General features: G+C 45.5%; 1 protein-coding gene across 1 annotated transcript in view; it reads left to right on the top strand.

Moving 5' to 3' along the window:
• Window positions 1-18,808, top strand: part of LOC139539434 (kinesin-like protein KIF14) — a 35,654-nt gene extending 16,846 nt beyond the window's left edge. Inside the window, exons 20-28 of the mRNA XM_071342387.1 lie at window positions 654-757; window positions 1,714-1,817; window positions 1,958-2,188; window positions 4,366-4,547; window positions 12,366-12,518; window positions 13,777-13,899; window positions 14,105-14,179; window positions 15,463-15,604; window positions 17,749-18,808. Of these exons, the coding sequence (XP_071198488.1) occupies window positions 654-757; window positions 1,714-1,817; window positions 1,958-2,188; window positions 4,366-4,547; window positions 12,366-12,518; window positions 13,777-13,899; window positions 14,105-14,179; window positions 15,463-15,604; window positions 17,749-18,116 (1,482 nt within the window). The 3' untranslated portion in view covers window positions 18,117-18,808. The remainder of the gene's footprint in view (window positions 1-653; window positions 758-1,713; window positions 1,818-1,957; window positions 2,189-4,365; window positions 4,548-12,365; window positions 12,519-13,776; window positions 13,900-14,104; window positions 14,180-15,462; window positions 15,605-17,748) is intronic.
• The last annotated feature ends 206 nt before the right edge of the window (window positions 18,809-19,014 follow it).

The following is a 19,014-nucleotide window of genomic DNA, read 5'->3' as shown; positions in this document are numbered from 1 at the left end:
AGGTCAGTAGCAACCTGGCCCGCCGTGAGGGAACTCGACCAGGTCAGTAACAACCTGGCCCGCCGTGAGGGAACTCGACCAGGTCAGTAACAACCTGGCCCGCCGTGAGGGAACTCGACCAGGTCAGTAACAGTCATACCTCTAATACATATGTTGTCCATCTGACTTTAAAGAGCTGTGTTTGGTGTGTTTATTGTAATGTGAATGCCGTCTCTCAATCATCTTGTGTTATACAGTTTAGTTACAGTAAACATATATTTATGAAGCCTTTTGGACAGCTGGTTAATGTAGTTGGTAGTTAACATACCGCTATCAGAAAGATTTAGACTGCATTCTCACGCCCTGTCCGTCTCAAGCCCTGTCCGTCTCACGCCCTGTCCGTCTCACGCCCTGTCCGTCTCACGCCCTGTCCGTCTCACGCCCTGTCCGTCTCACGCCCTGTCCGTCTCACGCCCTGTCCGTCTCACGCCCTGTCCGTCTCACGCTCGCCGCAAGAACAACAGTATGTCAGGCCTCTGTGGATTTTACCGGTGCTCACCTAATTTACGAAACACTTATTTATGCATGAAAGAGGGGCATCCTCCGTTCCTGTCGTTTCTCATTAAGCTGAATAAATGACCGGGGGTTAATTGAAATGTATTCTCCCTCCCCAGGGGGACCGCAGCGCCTGTAAAGATGACGACGTGTTTTACGACCCCAATGATGAGTGGGAGCAAGATATATCTGCCTCAACCGCTGCCTCCTTCTCACGCAGAAGGTACATTTCTAGTGATTCCCCCAAATGGCACCCTATTCCCTCCACGTGGCACCCTATTCCCTCCACGTGGCACCCTATTCCCTCCACGTGGCACCCTATTCCCTCCACGTGGCACCCTATTCCCTCCACGTGGCACCCTATTCCCTCCACGTGGCACCCTATTCCCTCCACGTGGCACCCTATTCCCTCCACGTGGCACCCTATTCCCTCCACGTGGCACCCTATTCCCTCCACGTGGCACCCTATTCCCTCCACGTGGCACCCTCAACAGTAGTGCACTTTGGGTACACAGACCTAGTCGCTCCTCTTTTCAGTGTCTCTGTCCTCCTTGATTGACCTCAAGCTCATGCACAAATGTGACAGAAGTTGGAACGAAATCGAACATGATGAATGTGGAAAAACCCTGTTTTTGAGGTGATTTCAAGAAAAATCCAACAAACATGTGGAACGCACTAGTGTTGATATTTCTACCGTTTTATTTACTACTTGGCACGCCCTGGAAGTTCAATCTGTCTATCTTCACCTCAATGTGAAATAACCACACAAACATTTTTCACTCATTTCTTCACCCACCCTCTCAGTTTTCATACATAATGTAATGTGTGTAGCTCCTAGAGTTCTATAAAAAGGCCAGTCAGCGTACCTATGTTCTCTCCGCTGCCCGCAAACTTTCAGGAAAATATTTTCCCTTCATCATTATTTTCCTTGTCGGCCATGTTTATGGGCCTGGTTGCTAACGGCGAGGAGGCCAAATTTTAAACTTGGCAGCCGTCTCGGTGGTTCTCTCTATGTCTGTCCTCTCCATCTGCTCTGAGAAGATGGGACAGTTGAATGAGATGTGGCTGGTGTGTGGTGCCTGTCAATCATCATGAATTTGTTGTTGATGACACACAACACTGGTTTAGACCGTTGGGATCCATTCCAAGACACATTAGTAATGTGTTTGTTCCCTATAGGAGCAGAAGCCTGTTGAAGAGCAGGAGGATTTCAGGGCGTCTCTATGAAATCAGAGTGCACCCTATTCAGAGCCTTCATAATAGCAACTTGCCACAGTCCTCTGGTAAGACTTTTTGTCATTTCTTTTTTACCAGACTACCACATATAGAACAGTATATCATTAGCTGTTAGAAATCACTTCCTCATAGTTACATGGAGATTCTGTTATATTTCACCTAACTTGTCTGTTTTATTTTGTTCCAGGTCTGTTGGGTGTGGCCAAACCACCCTCTCTGCACCCAAGCTCGTCAGACTCCGTCCTGCCGGGGATCTGCAAAGATCTGATTGGTCAGACGGTAGGGCAGCTGCGCGAGTGTCATAGCCACGAGGAGAGCATGGCAGACAGGCTGACCTCTGACCTCTGCTGTGTGCACACGGCCGTGACGACCATCTCCGACCTGTATGACGGCCTGGACGATGACAGTCAGGAGAACAGTAAGTCTGCGTTTCACGACTAGGAATAAGCATTTGACATTATTTCATTTTCTTTGCATGGGCTGTGTCTCAATCCACCACATCTGCGGTGGAAGGTGGGCCGAGCTACAACGGTGTTTGTCACACCTTGACACATCCCAAAAATCAGTCTTCTCACGAAAACGTCGGTAGCGTCCAAACGGTTTGGCCTACAAAACGAATATGACTCCTCTGTGGAAGGGTGAGACTCTAATGAACACGTACATGTTGGTTGTTTTGGTCTAGGACGCCCACAACACTCGTCTGAAGGTACCAGTTTAAAAAAATTAATGGAAGTATACACTGAGTGACATAGCTGACCAGGTGAAAGCTATGTTCCCTTTTTGATGTCACTTGTTAAATCCACTTCAATCAGTGTAAATGAAAGGGAGGAGACCGGTTAAATTGAGACATGGATTGTGTATCTGTGCCATTCAGAGGGTGAATGGGCAAGACGAAAGATTTAAGTGCCTTTTGAACAGGGTATGGTAGTAGGTGCCAGGCGCACCGGTTTGAGTCAAGAACTTCAACGCTGCTGGGTTTTCCCACGCAGTTTCCCCGTGTCTATAAAGAATGGTTCCCCACCCAGAGGACATCCAGCCAGCTTGACACAATGGTGGGAAGCATTGAATATCCCTTTGAGCATGGTGGAGTTATTAATTACACTTTGGATGATCTATCAATAAACCCAGTCACTATATAAAGAATAAAGGCATCCTTCCTAACTCAGTTGCCGGAGAGGAGGGAAACCGCTCAGGGATTTCACCATGAGGCCAATGTTGACATTAAAACAATTACAGAGTTGAATGGCTGTGATAGGAGAAAACTGAGGATGGATCAACAACATTATAGTTACTCCACAATACTAACCTAGTTGACAGAGTGAAAAGAAGGATGCCTGTACAGAATAAAAATATTCCAAAACATGCATCCTTTTTGTAATAAGGAACTAAAGTAATACTGTAAAAAATGTGGCAAGGAAATACATTTTATGCCCTGAATACAAAGGTGACTACGCTTCATATTTTCAAGCATGGTGGTGGCTGCATCATGTTATGGGTATGCTTGTCATTGATTAAGGACTGGAGTTTTCTGGATTGTTTATTTTTTTTATGGAATAGAGCTAAGAACAAAATCCTAGAGGACAACCTGGTTGTCTGCTTTCCTACATACACATTCACCTTTCAGCAAGACAATAACCTAAAACACAAGGTCAAATACACACTGGTGTTGCTTACCAGGACAACATGGAGTGTTCCCGAGTGGCCTAGTTACAGTTTAAACTTACCTCCTTAAATCTATGGCAAGACTTTAAATGTTTGTCTAGCAATGATCAACAATCAACTTGACAGAGCTTGATTGTTGGACAGAGCTTCCTTCTGGCCACTCTCCCATAAAGTCCAGATTGGTGAAGAGACTGTTGTCCTTCTGGCAGGTTATCCCGTCTCAGCCAAGGAACTATCAGAGTGGTCATTGGGTTCTTGGTCACCTCCCTGACGTCACCTCCCAAGGTCCTTGTTGCCTAGTCAGGTCGGACGGCCAGCTCTAGTCAGAGTCTGGGTAGTTCCATATTATTTTTTTCAGTGATGGAGACCACTGCGCTCTCTGAAACTTTCAACACTCTAGAAATTGTTTCATAACCTTCCCCAGATATATGCCTCAACACAATTCTCGGAGATCTACGGTCAGTTCCTTGGACTTCATGGTACAGTTTCTACTCAGACATCCACTGTGGGACCTTTTTATATAGACAAATGTTTATTTCTAAATCATGTCCAAACAATTTAATTGGCCACAAGTGGACTCCAAGTTGTAGTGACATGTCAAGGATGATCAAAGGAAATTGGATGCACCTGATCTCAGTTTGGAGTGTCACAGCAAAGGGGTGTGAATGCTTATGTAAATTAATTTCGTTCTCAATTTATTTCTAAAAACATGTTTTCACGTTGTCATGATAGGGTATTGTGAGAGCGGGGAAAAAACTATTTTTAAAAAAAAAATTTTTTTAATGGAATTTAGGCTGTCGCGTGCAACAAAATGTGGAATAAGTCAAAGTGTATGAATACTTTCTTTAATTCAGGCAGTGTTTTTTGCTTTTTTTCCCCTCCCTGCTCCTTTTGAAACACTAACCTGATTTTTATTTATTCTGTCTGTTCCAGTGTTTGTGGCTGAGGCACAGAGCCAGCTGGTGAAGGCCACCTCAGCCATCCAGAGAGCCGTGTTCATCACCATGCAGTGGGTGACCAGCGTCGATCCCGGAACCGGAACGCTCTCCATTAACGCAGAGGAGCTCAAGACCCAAGTCAAGAGAATGGGAGGCTACTTTCAGCTTCTCATCCAGGTAAACATCCTTGTTTTTGTTTAATATATATATTTTTTCGTGTTTCATTCTTTGTAAAGCTACTGACAATGTACTCTTGAAAAAGAGATTGTGATACTATCCTGGATAAATAGATAAAGTTTGAATTGAAGAAATGTAGACAAAGACCCCGTCGCCCATCGGAGCCTTGAAATGATTCAGTACAGTAGCAGCTGGATGTGGCTGTACAACATACAGATGGAGCTATGCACCAGCAACATTCATATGCACCTTTTTGTACAGCACAACATATATATATATATATGCACCTTTTTGTACAGCACAACATATATATGCACTTTTTTGCACAGCTCCACATATATATGCACCTTTTTGTACAGCACAACATATATATGCACTTTTTTACACAGCTCCACATATACAGTGGGGAGAACAAGTATTTGATACACTGCCGATTTTGCAGATTTTCCTACTTAAAAAGCATGTAGAGGTCTGTAATTTTTATCATAGGTACACTTCAACTGTGAGAGACGGAATCTAAAACAAAAATCCCGAAAATCACATTGTATGATTTTTAAGTAATTAATTCGCATTTTATTGCATGACATAAGTATTTGATACATCAGAAAAGCAGAACTTAATATTTGGTACAGAATCCTTTGTTTACAATTACAGAGATCATACGTTTCCTGTAGTTCTTGACCAGGTTTGCACACACTGCAGCAGGGATTTTGGCCCACTCCTCCATACAGACCTTCTCCAGATCCTTCAGGTTTCGGGGCTGTCGCTGGGCAATATGGACTTTCAGCTCCCTCCAAAGATTTTCTATTGGGTTCAGGTCTGGAGACTGGCTAGGCCACTCCAGGACCTTGAGATACTTCTTACGGAGCCACTCCTTAGTTGCCCTGGCTGTGTGTTTCGGGTCGTTGTCATGCTGGAAGACCCAGCCACGACCCATCATCAATGCTCTTACTGAGGGAAGGAGGTTGTTGGCTAAGATCTCGCAATACATGGCCCCATCCATCCTCCCCTCAATACGGTGCAGTCGTCCTGTCCCCTTTGCAGAAAAGCATCCGTCCGTATTGCCCAGCGACAGCCCCGAGTCACGTCTGGCCGGCTACAAAAGCGACTTTTAAGCAGAAGCCTTTAGTGCCGACTCAGATCAAGTCATCAATCACCTTCCAAGAATGGCGTAGCAGTCGGATGTGTCTTTGTCCTGTCTTGTCCCGTGTAAATAGTATTCGTATTTTTCGTATACATTTCGTATTTATTTTAATTTCACTTTCCATCTAGGAACTGAATATACATTCCTACATTCCGCCTCACCCAATGTGGTACGGACCTGCTATTTTTTATATACTTTAGAACCGTAACCCCATTCAGAAGCTAGCCAGATAACTAGCTAGTAGTCAGTTAGCCACTGCTGCGGTCTTCGCCCTTAACTCGGACACAGCCAGCTTCAATACCGGGCCGATACCTGCCAGTCTGCAAGCGCGATATCAACCCAGAGCATATAGGACTGCTTTTTCTCTACCACATCACCGGATTCCTGACGCAAGCTCTGGACAATTACACCGTATTATCACAGCTAGCTAGCTGCAACCGAGTGGCTACTACTGGCTAACACCTCTGTCCCGAAGCAAGCACCAGTTAGCCTTGAGCTAGCCTCGAGCTAGGCCCATCTGCCGGCTAGCTGCAGCGCGATATCAACCCAGAGCATATAGGACTGCTTTTTCTCTACCACATCACCGGATTCCTGACGCAAGCTCTGGACAATTACACCGTATCATCACAGCTAGCTAGCTGCAACCGAGTGGCTACTACTGGCTAACACCTCTGTCCCGAAGCAAGCACCAGTTAGCCTTGAGCTAGCCTCGAGCTAGGCCCATCTGCCGGCTAGCTGCAAGCGCGATATCAACCCAGAGCATATAGGACTGCTTTTTCTCTACCACATCACCGGATTCCTGACGCAAGCTCTGGACAATTACACCGTATCATCACAGCTAGCTAGCTGCAACCGAGTGGCTACTACTGGCTAACACCTCTGTCCCGAAGCAAGCACCAGTTAGCCTTGAGCTAGCCTCGAGCTAGGCCCATCTGCCGGCTAGCTGAAGAGCTAGTGCCACTGCCACGAAGCTAGCACCAGTTAGCAAACACTATTCTACAATTCACAACCTCTCTTTCGCCATCGCCATCTGGCTCGGATTCTCTGTCGACACAACCACGTCTGAGCAGACCCCCTCCGTCTGAGCAGACCACCCCCCGGGCTACTAACTTTACACGCCGCGTGCTAGCTTAGTGGAGGCCTCCTCTGCTCCATCTACGGCTGCCCCCTGGACACTATGATCACTTGGCTACATAGCTGATGCATGCTTGACTGTCCATTAATTCACGGTACTCCATTCTGTTTATTTGTGTCTTATCTGTCGGCTCTGTGCTTTAACTCAGGATCTGTGTGTAGTTAATCCGACCCTCTCTGCCTAGTCATCGCCATTTTTTACCTGTTGCTGTGTCAGACTAGCACCCTGTTATTGCTGCTGTTATCTTACCTGTTGTTTTAGCTAGCTCTCCCAATCAAGACCTGCAATCACTTTATGCCTTATTGTATGTCTCTCTCAAATATCAATATGCCTTGCATACTGTTGTTCAGGCTAGTTTTCATTGTCATTGTTTTGGTTTGCAATGGACCCTGTAGTTCCACTCTCCGTACCTCTGATACCCCCTTTGTCCCACCCCCCACACATGCGGTGACCTCACCCATTGAGACCAGCATGTCCAGAGATACAACCTCTCTTATCATCACCCAGTGCCTGGGCTTGCCTCCGCTGTACCCGCGCCCCTCCATACCCCTGTCTGCACATTATGCCCAGAATCTATTCTACCACGCCCATAAATCTGCTCCTTTTATTCTTTGTCCCCAACGCTCTAGGCGACCAGTTTTGATAGCCTTTAGCCGCACCCTCATCCTACTACTCCTCTGTTCCTCGGGTGATGTGGAGGTAAACCCAGGCCCTGCATGTCCCCAGTCACCCTCATTTGTTGACTTCTGCGATCGAAAAAGCCTTGGCCTCATGCATGTCAACATCAGAAGCCTCCTCCCTAAGTTTGCCTTACTCACCGCTTTAGCACACTCTGCCAATCCTGATGTCCTTGCCGTGTCCGAATCCTTGCTTAGGAAGGCCACCAAAAATTCTGAGATTTCCATACCCAACTATAACACTTTCCGTCAAGATAGAACTGCCAAAGGGGGAGGAGTTGCAATCTACTGCAGAGATAGCCTGCAAAGTTCTGTCATACTTTCCAGGTCTATGCCCAAACAGTTCGAACTTCTAATTTTAAAAATTAATCTCTCCAGAAATAAGTCTCTCACTGTTGCCGCCTGCTACCGACCCCCCTCAGCTCCCAGCTGTGCCCTGGACACCATCTGTGAATTGATCGCTCCCCATCTAGCTTCAGAGTTTGTTCTGTTAGGTGACCTAAACTGGGATATGCTTAACACCCCGGCAGTCCTACAATCCAAGCTTGATGCCCTCAATCTCACACAAATCATCAAGGAACCCACCAGGTACAACCCTAAATCCGTAAACATGGGCACCCTAATAGACATTATCCTGACCAACCTGCCCTCCAAATACACCTCTGCTGTCTTCAATCAAGATCTCAGCGATCACTGCCTCATTGCCTGTATCCGCCACGGGTCTGCGGTCAAACGACCACCCCTCATCACTGTCAAACGCTCCCTAAAACACTTCTGCGAGCAGGCCTTTCTAATCGACCTGGCCCGGGTACCCTGGAAGGATATTGACCTCATCCCGTCAGTTGAGGATGCCTGGTCATTCTTTAAATGTTACTTCCTCACCATATTAGACAAGCATGCTCCGTTCAAAAAATGCAGAACCAAGAACAGATATAGCCCTTGGTTCACTCCAGACCTGACTGCCCTCGACCAGCACAAAAACATCCTGTGGCGAACTGCAATAGCATCGAAGAGCCCCCGCGATATGCAACTGTTCAGGGAAGTCAGGAACCAATACACGCAGTCAGTCAGGAAAGCAAAGGCCAGCTTTTTCAAGCAGAAATTCGCATCCTGTAGCTCTAACTCCAAAAAGTTCTGGGATACTGTAAAGTCCATGGAGAACAAGAGCACCTCCTCCCAGCTGCCCACTGCACTGAGGCTAGGTAACACGGTCACCACCGATAAATCCGTGATAATCGAAGACTTCAACAAGCATTTCTCAATGGCTGGCCATGCCTTCTTCCTGGCGACTCCAACCTTGGCCAACAGCCCCGCCCCCCCCCGCTGCTACTCGCCCAAGCCTCCCCAGCTTCTCCTTTACCCAAATCCAGATAGCAGATGTTCTGAAAGAGCTGGAAAACCTGGACCCATACAAATCAGCTGGGCTTGACAATCTGGACCCCCTATTTCTGAAACTGTCCGCCGCCATTGTCGCACCCCCTATTACCAGCCTGTTCAACCTCTCCTTCGTATCATCTGAGATCCCCAAGGATTGGAAAGCTGCCGCGGTCATCCCCCTCTTCAAAGGGGGAGACACCCTGGACCCAAACTGTTACAGACCTATATCCATCCTGCCCTGCCTATCTAAGGTCTTCGAAAGCCAAGTCAACAAACAGATCACTGACCATCTCGAATCCCACCGTACCTTCTCCGCTGTGCAATCCGGTTTCCGAGCCGGTCACGGATGCACCTCAGCCACGCTCAAGGTACTAAACGACATCATAACCGCCATCGATAAAAGACATTACTGTGCAGCCGTCTTCATCGACCTGGCCAAGGCTTTCGACTCTGTCAATCACCATATTCTTATCGGCAGACTCAGTAGCCTCGGTTTTTCTAATGACTGCCTTGCCTGGTTCACCAACTACTTTGCAGACAGAGTTCAGTGTGTCAAATCGGAGGGCATGTTGTCCGGTCCTCTGGCAGTCTCTATGGGGGTACCACAGGGTTCAATTCTCGGGCCGACTCTTTTCTCTGTATACATCAATGATGTTGCTCTTGCTGCGGGCGATTCCCTGATCCACCTCTACGCAGACGACACCATTCTATATACTTCCGGCCCTTCCTTGGACACTGTGCTATCTAACCTCCAAACGAGCTTCAATGCCATACAACACTCCTTCCGTGGCCTCCAACTGCTCTTAAACGCTAGTAAAACCAAATGCATGCTTTTCAACCGTTCGCTGCCTGCACCCGCACGCCCGACTAGCATCACCACCCTGGACGGTTCCGACCTAGAATATGTGGACATCTATAAGTACCTAGGTGTCTGGCTAGACTGCAAACTCTCCTTCCAGACTCATATCAAACATCTCCAATCCAAAATCAAATCAAGAATCGGCTTTCTATTCCGCAACAAAGCCTCCTTCACTCACGCCGCCAAACTTACCCTAGTAAAACTGACTATCCTGCCGATCCTCGACTTCGGCGATGTCATCTACAAAATAGCTTCCAACACTCTACTCAGCAAACTGGATGCAGTTTATCACAGTGCCATTCGTTTTGTTACTAAAGCACCTTATACGACCCACCACTGCGACCTGTATGCCCTAGTCGGCTGGCCCTCGCTACATGTTCGTCGTCAGACCCACTGGCTCCAGGTCATCTACAAGGCTATGCTAGGTAAAGTGCCGCCTTATCTCAGTTCACTGGTCACGATGGCTACACCCACCCGCAGCACGCGCTCCAGCAGGTGTATCTCACTGATCATCCCTAAAGCTAAAACCTCATTTGGACGCCTTTCCTTCCAGTTCTCTGCTGCCTGCGACTGGAACGAATTGCAAAAATCTCTGAAGTTGGAGACTTTTATCTCCCTCAACAACTTTAAAAATCTGCTATCCGAGCAGCTAACCGATCGCTGCAGCTGTACATAGTCCATCTGTAAACTACCCACCCAATTTACCTACCTCACCCCCCATACTGCTTTTATTTATTTACTTTTCTGCTCTTTTGCACACCAGTATCTCTTCTTGCACATGATCATCTGATGATTTATCACTCCAGTGTTAATCTGCTAAATTGTAATTATTCGATTTATTGCCTACCTCATGCCTTTTGCACACATTGTATATAGATTCTCTTTTTTTCTACCATGTTATTGACTTGTTTATTGTTTACTCCATGTGTAACTCTGTGTTGTCTGTTCACACTGCTATGCTTTATCTTGGCCAGGTCGCAGTTGCAAATGAGAACTTGTTCTCAACTAGCCTACCTGGTTAAATAAAGGTAAAATAAAAATCCCTAAAGAATGATGTTTCCACCTCCATGCTTCACGGTTGGGATGGTGTTCTTGGGGTTGTACTCATCCTTCTATTCCTCCAAACACGGCGAGTGGAGTTTAGACCAAAAAGCTCTATTTTTGAATCATCAGACCACATGACCTTCTCCCATTCCTCCTCTGGATCATCCAGATGGTCATTGGCAAACTTCAGACGGGCCTGGACATGCGCCTGCTTGAGCAGGGGGACCTTGTGTGCGCTGCAGGATTTTAATCCATGACGGCGTAGTGTGTTACTAATGGTTTTCTTTGAGACTGTGGTCCCAGCTCTCTTCAGGTCATTGACCAGGTCCTGCCGTGTAGTTCTGGGCTGATTCCTCACCTTCATGATCATTGATGCCCCACGAGGTGAGATCTTGCATGGAGCCCCAGACCGAGGGTGATTGACCATCATCTTGAACTTCTTCTATTTTCTTCTATTTTCTAATAATTGCGCCAACAGTTGTTGCCTTCTCACCAAGCTGCTTGCCTATTGTCCTGTAGCCCATCCCAGCCTTGTGCAGGTCTACAATTTTATCCCTGATGTCCTTACACAGCTCTCTGGTCTTGGCCATTGTGGAGAGGTTGGAGTCTGTTTGATTGAGTGTGTGGACAGGTGTCTTTTATACAGGTAACGAGTTCAAACAGGTGCAGTTAATACAGGTAATGAGTGGAGAACAGGAGGGCTTCTTAAAGAAAAACTAACAGGTCTGTGAGAGCTGGAATTCTTACTGGTTGGTAGGTGATCAAATACTTATGTCATGCAATAAAATGCAAATTAATTACTTAAAAATCATACAATGTGATTTTCTGAATTTTTGTTTTAGATTCCGTCTCTCACAGTTGAAGTGTACCTATGATAAAAATTACAGACCTCTACATGCTTTGTAAGTAGGAAAACCTGCAAAATCGGCAGTGTATCAAATACTTGTTCTCCCCACTGTATATGCACCTTTTTGTACAGCACAACATATATATGCACCTTTTTGTACAGCTCCACATATATATGCACTTTTTTGCACAGCTCCACATATATATGCACCTTTTTGTACAGCACAACATATATATGCACTTTTTTGCACAGCTCCACATATGCATTGTTGACTGGTTTTAGTGCAAATAATTTCATGGTGAATTACAGTAAAGACATTCTAGAATGAATCTTTTCAAATTAACTGAGATAAAAATCCCGAGATCTAAGGCACTAAAAGGCAATTCATTTCCAGTTAAGTCAGTTTGACACCTTACCTCCTTTACCTATACCTTACCTCTCACCTCGCTCTATCAAAATCCACATCTGTGATTGACAGGTTTTAGCTTTGAGCTGTTTCACTGCTCGTATGGAAATGTATGAGCATAGGGGAATTCTCAACCTTGAGTCAAATAAATATATACAAAATTCCTATCCAGTACCAGCACTAAACATATTTTTTAACCTTCTCCACCCTCTCCCTAATATAATATGGCTTCACATTCACAAATACTCAGAATACATTAAAATAAAAAGACCGTTTTAATTCATTAACCAATTTGTTAATTTAATGTCCATTTCCCGTGTGGTCCCCAGGGCTGTGACTCTGAGATCTCGTCCATGGTGAACGAGGCCCACAGGAAGAGTGGTCAGTGTCTGGCCTCGGCCCTGCAGGTCATCAGCCACCTGGCGGCGTTGACCGGGACCCAGCTCCACGTGACTGAGCTGTGGGCCGAGGCCACGGGCAAGGTAAGACCACATCGGTCTCCCTCTCTCTCTCGCACTCACCCACCATATACTGCCTTTCATAATGATTGAAAATGAGGTGGGGGGAAAAATACTGGCCACGAAGACTGTGCTGTTTTGGTGGGAATAGCAGGGGGGAAAAAAAAAAAAAAAGGTGTGTAAATCTCAGATTATTAGGTACACCACCACATTAACCAAAAAGGATCTGTCCAACAGACAGCGAGTTACGTGGCTTCCTATATAAAGCAGGCAGACAGGCATCAAGACATTCAGTTACTGTTCTATTAAACGTTAGGTCACTCGTTTTGCCCATTTCTAAGTGACTTTGAGTGTGGTATGATCGCCGTCGTACCAGATCCAGTATCTCAGAAACGGACGCCCTCCTGGGCTTTTCATGCATGAGTGTCCTGGGAGAATGGTGTGTAAAAAAACATCCAGCCAGCAGCAGTCCTGTGGGGGGAAAAACGGCTCGTTGATGAGAGGTCGAAGAAGAATGGCAAGAATCGTGCACGCTAACAGGAGGGACCACAAAAAGACGGCGCAGTACAACAGTGGTGTGTAGAACGGCACCTCGGGCAACGCAACTGGTCGAACCTCGTCACGGACGGGCTATTGCAGCAGACGACCACACCGGGGTTCCACTCCTATCAGATAAAAACAAGAAGAAGAAGCGGCGTCCAGTGAGCACGCCATCAGCAACACTGGACAATTGAGGAGTGGAAGAAAAATACGCCTGGAACACGACAGCGTTGTGTTCAGTTTACTTAAGCGCGGCCTGGTCAGTCCCCCGGACCTCAACCTAATAGGGCATGTTTGGGATGAGGATGAAACGGGCTGTTCACAGCATGACTGTACCGCAGTCCAATCTGCAGCAACTGCGTGATGCCATCGAGTCAGAATGGACTTACATCCCCGGGGAACGTTTCTGACACCTTGTAGAAGTACGAGATGGGTGTACCTAATAAACTGTCCGGTGAGTGTGTGGTTGTATATAGATGCCTGGGTGCTCTACCATATTAGTTTGTGGAGGGTCAAAGGTTGTGGTTTCATACTGATGCCACCCTCCAAATTGCTCGTAGAGGCTAGAACGGGCCAGAAAAGTTTTCAAGGTAGTCAGTAGGCCTACTGACTCTATGAACACTAGGCTTAGTCAGTTGTTCAAGATCCTTTTTGTTAAAGGTTGTCTCTCTCGTCCCCCTCTTTTTTCTCTCTCTCTCTATTTTCCCCCTCTTTTTTCTCTCTCTCTCTCTTTCCCCCCCAGCGGTCTGAGCTCCTGTCTCTGTTGGAGGGGACCTGTAAAGGGGTGCACTCTCTCCTGGAGGAGGCCCTGACTATCTCCAAGGAGATGCTGAGCGATGCTCAGCTGACCTACCCCAGGACTCCGGTACCTGGTCACCATTTATCTATAGGAGTTGTTTTGATATACTGTGAGAGGGATCATCAATGAAATGTGATGTAAAAAAACAAACATTTTAAAGCCATGAATGGCAATATACTACAATATTGTTTCTTCAGAACGCCTCCTATTTTTCTCTGTTATCAACCATTCGTCTTCCAACAAGATACAATATGGCCTGTGTTTCTGACAGGTTTTGCAGAGCCTCAAGTCGAAGATGCTCGACCTGTCCTGCGCTCTCCAGAGCTATATCTACTGCCACATGACGGTGAGCACTGAGCCACCATCACAAACCCAACCAGCCCTGTCGGTCTTTCTTGACAAGTGTTTAAACGCTTCAGATTAGTAGCCCCTCCTACAGCCCGGTAAAGGGGACGCTGTGGTAAAAAGCTATAGCCAGCCTTAACGCTACGGTCTCACGTTGGGCCAGTCGTTCAGGCAATGGATGTGTTGAATGAAGCCCTTTTTACGTGCTTGTTTTGTCGTTCTCTGCTGTGCACAAACTATCGCCTTTGTCAGTGTTGATAATCGGCCGGACTAGGTGCCCCCCCCCCCATTGTTGTCAAACTAAAGGGGTCGGACAGACAAAACCAGACACGTTGAATCTTTGTGGGCCTCTTCCAGAGATGGGTAGAGCCATGGTTTAATTTGTTTTCATGACAGTGACACAAGTCTTGAAATTGTCATGTTTATTGTCGCTGCACCATTGCAGTGAAACTATATTTGATTGGAATCAAGTGTTTCTGTACCATTGTAGTGTATGGAGGAAGGGCTTTAATAGGTTTGTCAGAGGAAACCGGTTAATTATAATCTTTTTCCAGTGTTTTCCATATTGAATGGTTTAAAGTGCAAGGTTTCTCTGAATTGAAAAGGGTCTTAGGGGGCAGGGGAGGTGACGTGGAGCGTGGCAATGAGCGTGGTCGGCCCGTTGGTGCGACTATTTAAAAATGTTAAAAATACAAAATTAGAGGGCCTCATCTTCGCAGTGTAGATGTATTTTTTTAATTTCTTCATTTTGAAGCCAAATTCCTGTAATTATACAGATTACTCCATGGAGCAGAGAGAAAATGTTGCAGTCTTAAAGCTAGTTTCCTGCAGTTCTATGCCATGGCTAATGCTGTTATTTTGCTCAAACATAATACAAATAAATACTGCTAAATTCATTGTTTTGGGAGAATTTAAATGGAAAATTCCCGGACTGTCTATCTCTTAATTCGGTGATTTGTTAGTTGTCAAAAACATATAGGTCCATTTATCTTTTCTACATGCATATATCTGATTTTAGTCATTTTGTTTTTCCATCCCGGTAATGTATAAAAATAACTTTTGGACTGAGGCAGCCCCTAAAAGACACTGAGGCAGCCCCTAAAAGACACTGAGGCAGCCTGCCCAAAGCCATAAAAAGCATGTTGTTTTTTTTGTGTGTATTTGTATGGTGGCTTCATAAAATGAATTTTGTCCTAAATGGACAATAAAGTATATTGTATCCCCTTGGAAAGGCACCATTTTCCAATAACATCAACTGTAAGGTGTGTGTGTGTGTGTGTACAGGAGAGGGATGAAGGCTCGGAGAGGAACGGTGAGGACCTTGATCCGTCACACCTGCACAGAGTGAAAAACACGGCAGCCAAACTGTTCCAGCTCAACAAGGCCATCGGGAAGCTCTACTCTGCTCTCTCTCTCGCCCTCCGAGGTACTCACACAGTCTGACCATCAGGCAGCTCCACTCCTCTCTCTCTCTCTCTCCCTCCCTCCGAGATACTCACACAGTCTGGCCATCGGGAAGCTCTACTCTGCTCTCTCTCTCGCCCTCCGAGGTACTCACACAGTCTGACCATCAGGCAGCTCCACTTCTCTCTCTCCCTCCGAGGTACTCACACAGTCTGGCCATCGGGCAGTTCCACTCTGCTCTCTCTCTCGCCCTCCGAGGTACTCACACAGTCTGACCATCGGGCAGTTCCACTCAGCTCTCTCTCTCGCCCTCCGAGGTACTCTCACAGTCTGACCACCAGGCAGTTCCACTCAGCTCTCTCTCTCTTTCCCTCCGAGGTACTCTCACAGTCTGACCATCAGGCAGTTCCACTCAGCTCTCTCTCTCTTTCCCTCCGAGGTACTCTCACAGTCTGACCATCAGGCAGTTCCACTCAGCTCTCTCTGATCAGAGTATGTGAACCCAGTGGTTGGAAATCTCACTCCAGTCGTTTCCAAACCGCTCCTCGCTCAAAAAAATTAAACCATATGGAGTTTAATGAAAATCATTTGTATAAACATGAAAAGGTGAATGTAAAAAGCGCACATTATTTCATATAGGCTACATGTCATATTAAACAGCATATAAACACTCTAAATAGGTTACATGTCATATTAAACAGCATATAACACTCTAAATAGGATACATGTCATATTAAACGGCATATAACCACTCTAAATAGGTTACATGTCATATTAAACAGCATATAACCACTCTAAATTGGTCAGGAGCCAGACAGGGAACCTAAGAAGGAACAAAAATGAATTATTTTGGCTATATTATTAGGCTATTATATCAAGGCTATAGCCTACAAAGAAATGCATTTGCGAACACAACACACTAAGCTGGCAGGGACACTAGGCTGGCAGCATTATAAACATTTTGTTCTATTAAATCATTATAGTCTATAAATTAGGCATATAGGCTTGTAAAAATGAAATGAAAAATTCCTTTATTATGCGCTGTGCTTTTAATTAAAAAAAATTGTAACGCGAGTTTGGTCAGAGTCTGTGGCGTCAGGCTCTCATACGATGTTGCCTGGAGAGCAGGCCAGCAGCGGAGAATACCCTCTCTACGCTCCCAGAGCCACTGGGGATGCTGAACACCCTTCTATTCTGCCCTTCTTATTTTTCTGTAGGTAGGCCTAATGTTTTATTTATTTTTTTGCCTATCAAAACAGAAAGCTCCTTGAAAGTGGGAAATGCCAGGCCTATTGGGCCAAAATCATTGTTAGCCTATTATATACAGATAATGGAACAAAACTTATTTTTATTTTTATAAGAGGTCAAAAATGTTTTGTGAAGGAAAAAGTATTTATTCAATGACACACTTAGCTAGCTACCCACCTCGTTCCTTTCCGTTAGCATGTGCACGTAGTAAGTACACCATCATGCTTTCGGGATACGTGTCTCTTCAGATTCCACAATGATTCTTTAGTTGTGGACACTACATCACCGCACTCCCGCTCTTGCTCTTGGTCCTCATCTTTGTAAGTCACCTTGATTTAGCACCTGTGTGTTTTTATCAGTTTCTTAATGAAAATATTTTGTGAACTCTGACAGTAACTAAAGCAAGGGACTATAGCAGCACACAAGTAGACTACAAATGCATGCTGGGCCGGGCATGCCCTGAGCTTGTGAAGTGAGCGCTACTGGAGCCAAATTGGAGCGGGTGAGCCTTTGGGGAAACTTGCTCCTCACTTCAGTCAAATAGTCTGGTACTGATCCAGTCAGGCCATCAGGCAGCTCCACTCTGCTCTCTCTCTCCCAAGTACTCTGTTTGGCCTAGGAGAAGAAAGGCTACAGTTTCCTCAGTATTACCCCCAAAACATAAAGGCCGTTGTCTAAGATGTAACTCACCTAAATACCTTATGTTCCTTGTATTTATTTCATTGTGACTTCAACTTATGTGCTGGATAGGTTAGAGCAAATATATATTTTTATCAACCAGTAATCATCAAGGGAAGGAGACAAGAGAAAGATGATTTTTGTGGACTATAGGGACCCAGACAGATGAAATGACCAGTAAGTTGGATGTGTGTCTATAAATGTAATATATTATATAAAGAACGTTGTTTCCGTGCCCAGGTAAAACCAGTGACGCCAGCCTCAGCGCCTGCCGAGAAACTGTCTTCTCCTCGTCCAAGACCATCGAAGAGGTCATCAACAGCCTCCCCAGTGGTGCCACGGGGTCGGCTACCAACAACTTCAGCCAGACCGTCATGGCGGCCCGGGATGAGCTCCACGCTGCCCTGCAGTCCCTGAGTAACGCCTTCAACCCCCAGGGCCATGAGGAGGAGAAGACGGGGTCTTTTGACTCAGAGAAAAGCTTAGTAGAAATGAGTCTGGTGAAGGAGGTGGCTTCAGCCATGGGAATGAACAGAGGAGCCCCTAAGATTGTTAATTCTCTCTCTTCAGGGGTGTCTTCGTCTAACGATGATGTGTGTTGTGTTTGATGCACAGGCACGATGAGCTGATCCGGGTCGTGTTTCTGTAGGTGAAACTGCAGAAAAAAACTGGTAAATAGGGAGGTAGTGATCTGAACTTGTCCAATAAGGAACACTTGTTTTTGGTTTCTGTTGCAAAACATTTTGCTAAGGTGTGCCCTAATGAACATGACCCAGATGATCAATGTAAAAAAATAAATAAAAAAAAGATACTGGTTCAATGCCATTGATAGAAAGAACCTACAGTGAGAATGAGAATGTTTACGTCAACGGTCCATCCAATTGCACTAAAACCCAAGGTTCCCTGTTGAATGCTTTATTTTGGCCATTAAAGATTTTAATTCGATTGTAAAGTACTTGGTAATGAAATTGTACAGCAGTGGATTTGTTTGCCATTTTGGTTAGATCTTCTCATTCTTGGTTCCTTTTATGTGTACCGTCTGTTTTTCATATTGTTGCATTAATACATATGTAGGTGAAGGCACAACTTACTGTAACTCACTCAAAGCGGTTAGAGGTGTCACGGTCAAGCTATCATTGGGAGGCTATCAGTGCGTCAACTATATTCACTTAAAACCTTGCACAAAGTCATTTTTGGCTTCTCATTCATGACACTTTTTGTCTCTTGGTAAATATTTTAATTTTGATACCTCACAATCATGTAACATTACGAGTGAGGACAATAAATTAATATTTCTCTACTTGTGTTTATCTTTTTCTTCTGGACTCCATAAATGCGTATTTTAGTATCCTAAAATGTATGGATATTTGTGCAATAGCTACAGTAGAAAGTAAAGGTCATTATGTCTCTGTCGAGCACTAGAAACAGCCCAGTACATTACTCTTCTCTTCCGCTCTCAGTCTATGAAATGTTCATTGAATAAAGACTATTTCATGGTTACAAACA

The sequence above is a fragment of the Salvelinus alpinus genome, chromosome 15, assembly GCF_045679555.1.
Source record: "Salvelinus alpinus chromosome 15, SLU_Salpinus.1, whole genome shotgun sequence".
Taxonomy (NCBI): Eukaryota; Metazoa; Chordata; class Actinopteri; order Salmoniformes; family Salmonidae; genus Salvelinus; species Salvelinus alpinus.
Note: the sequence above shows the minus strand (reverse complement) of the source record. Positions and strands in the feature narration are given on the sequence as shown.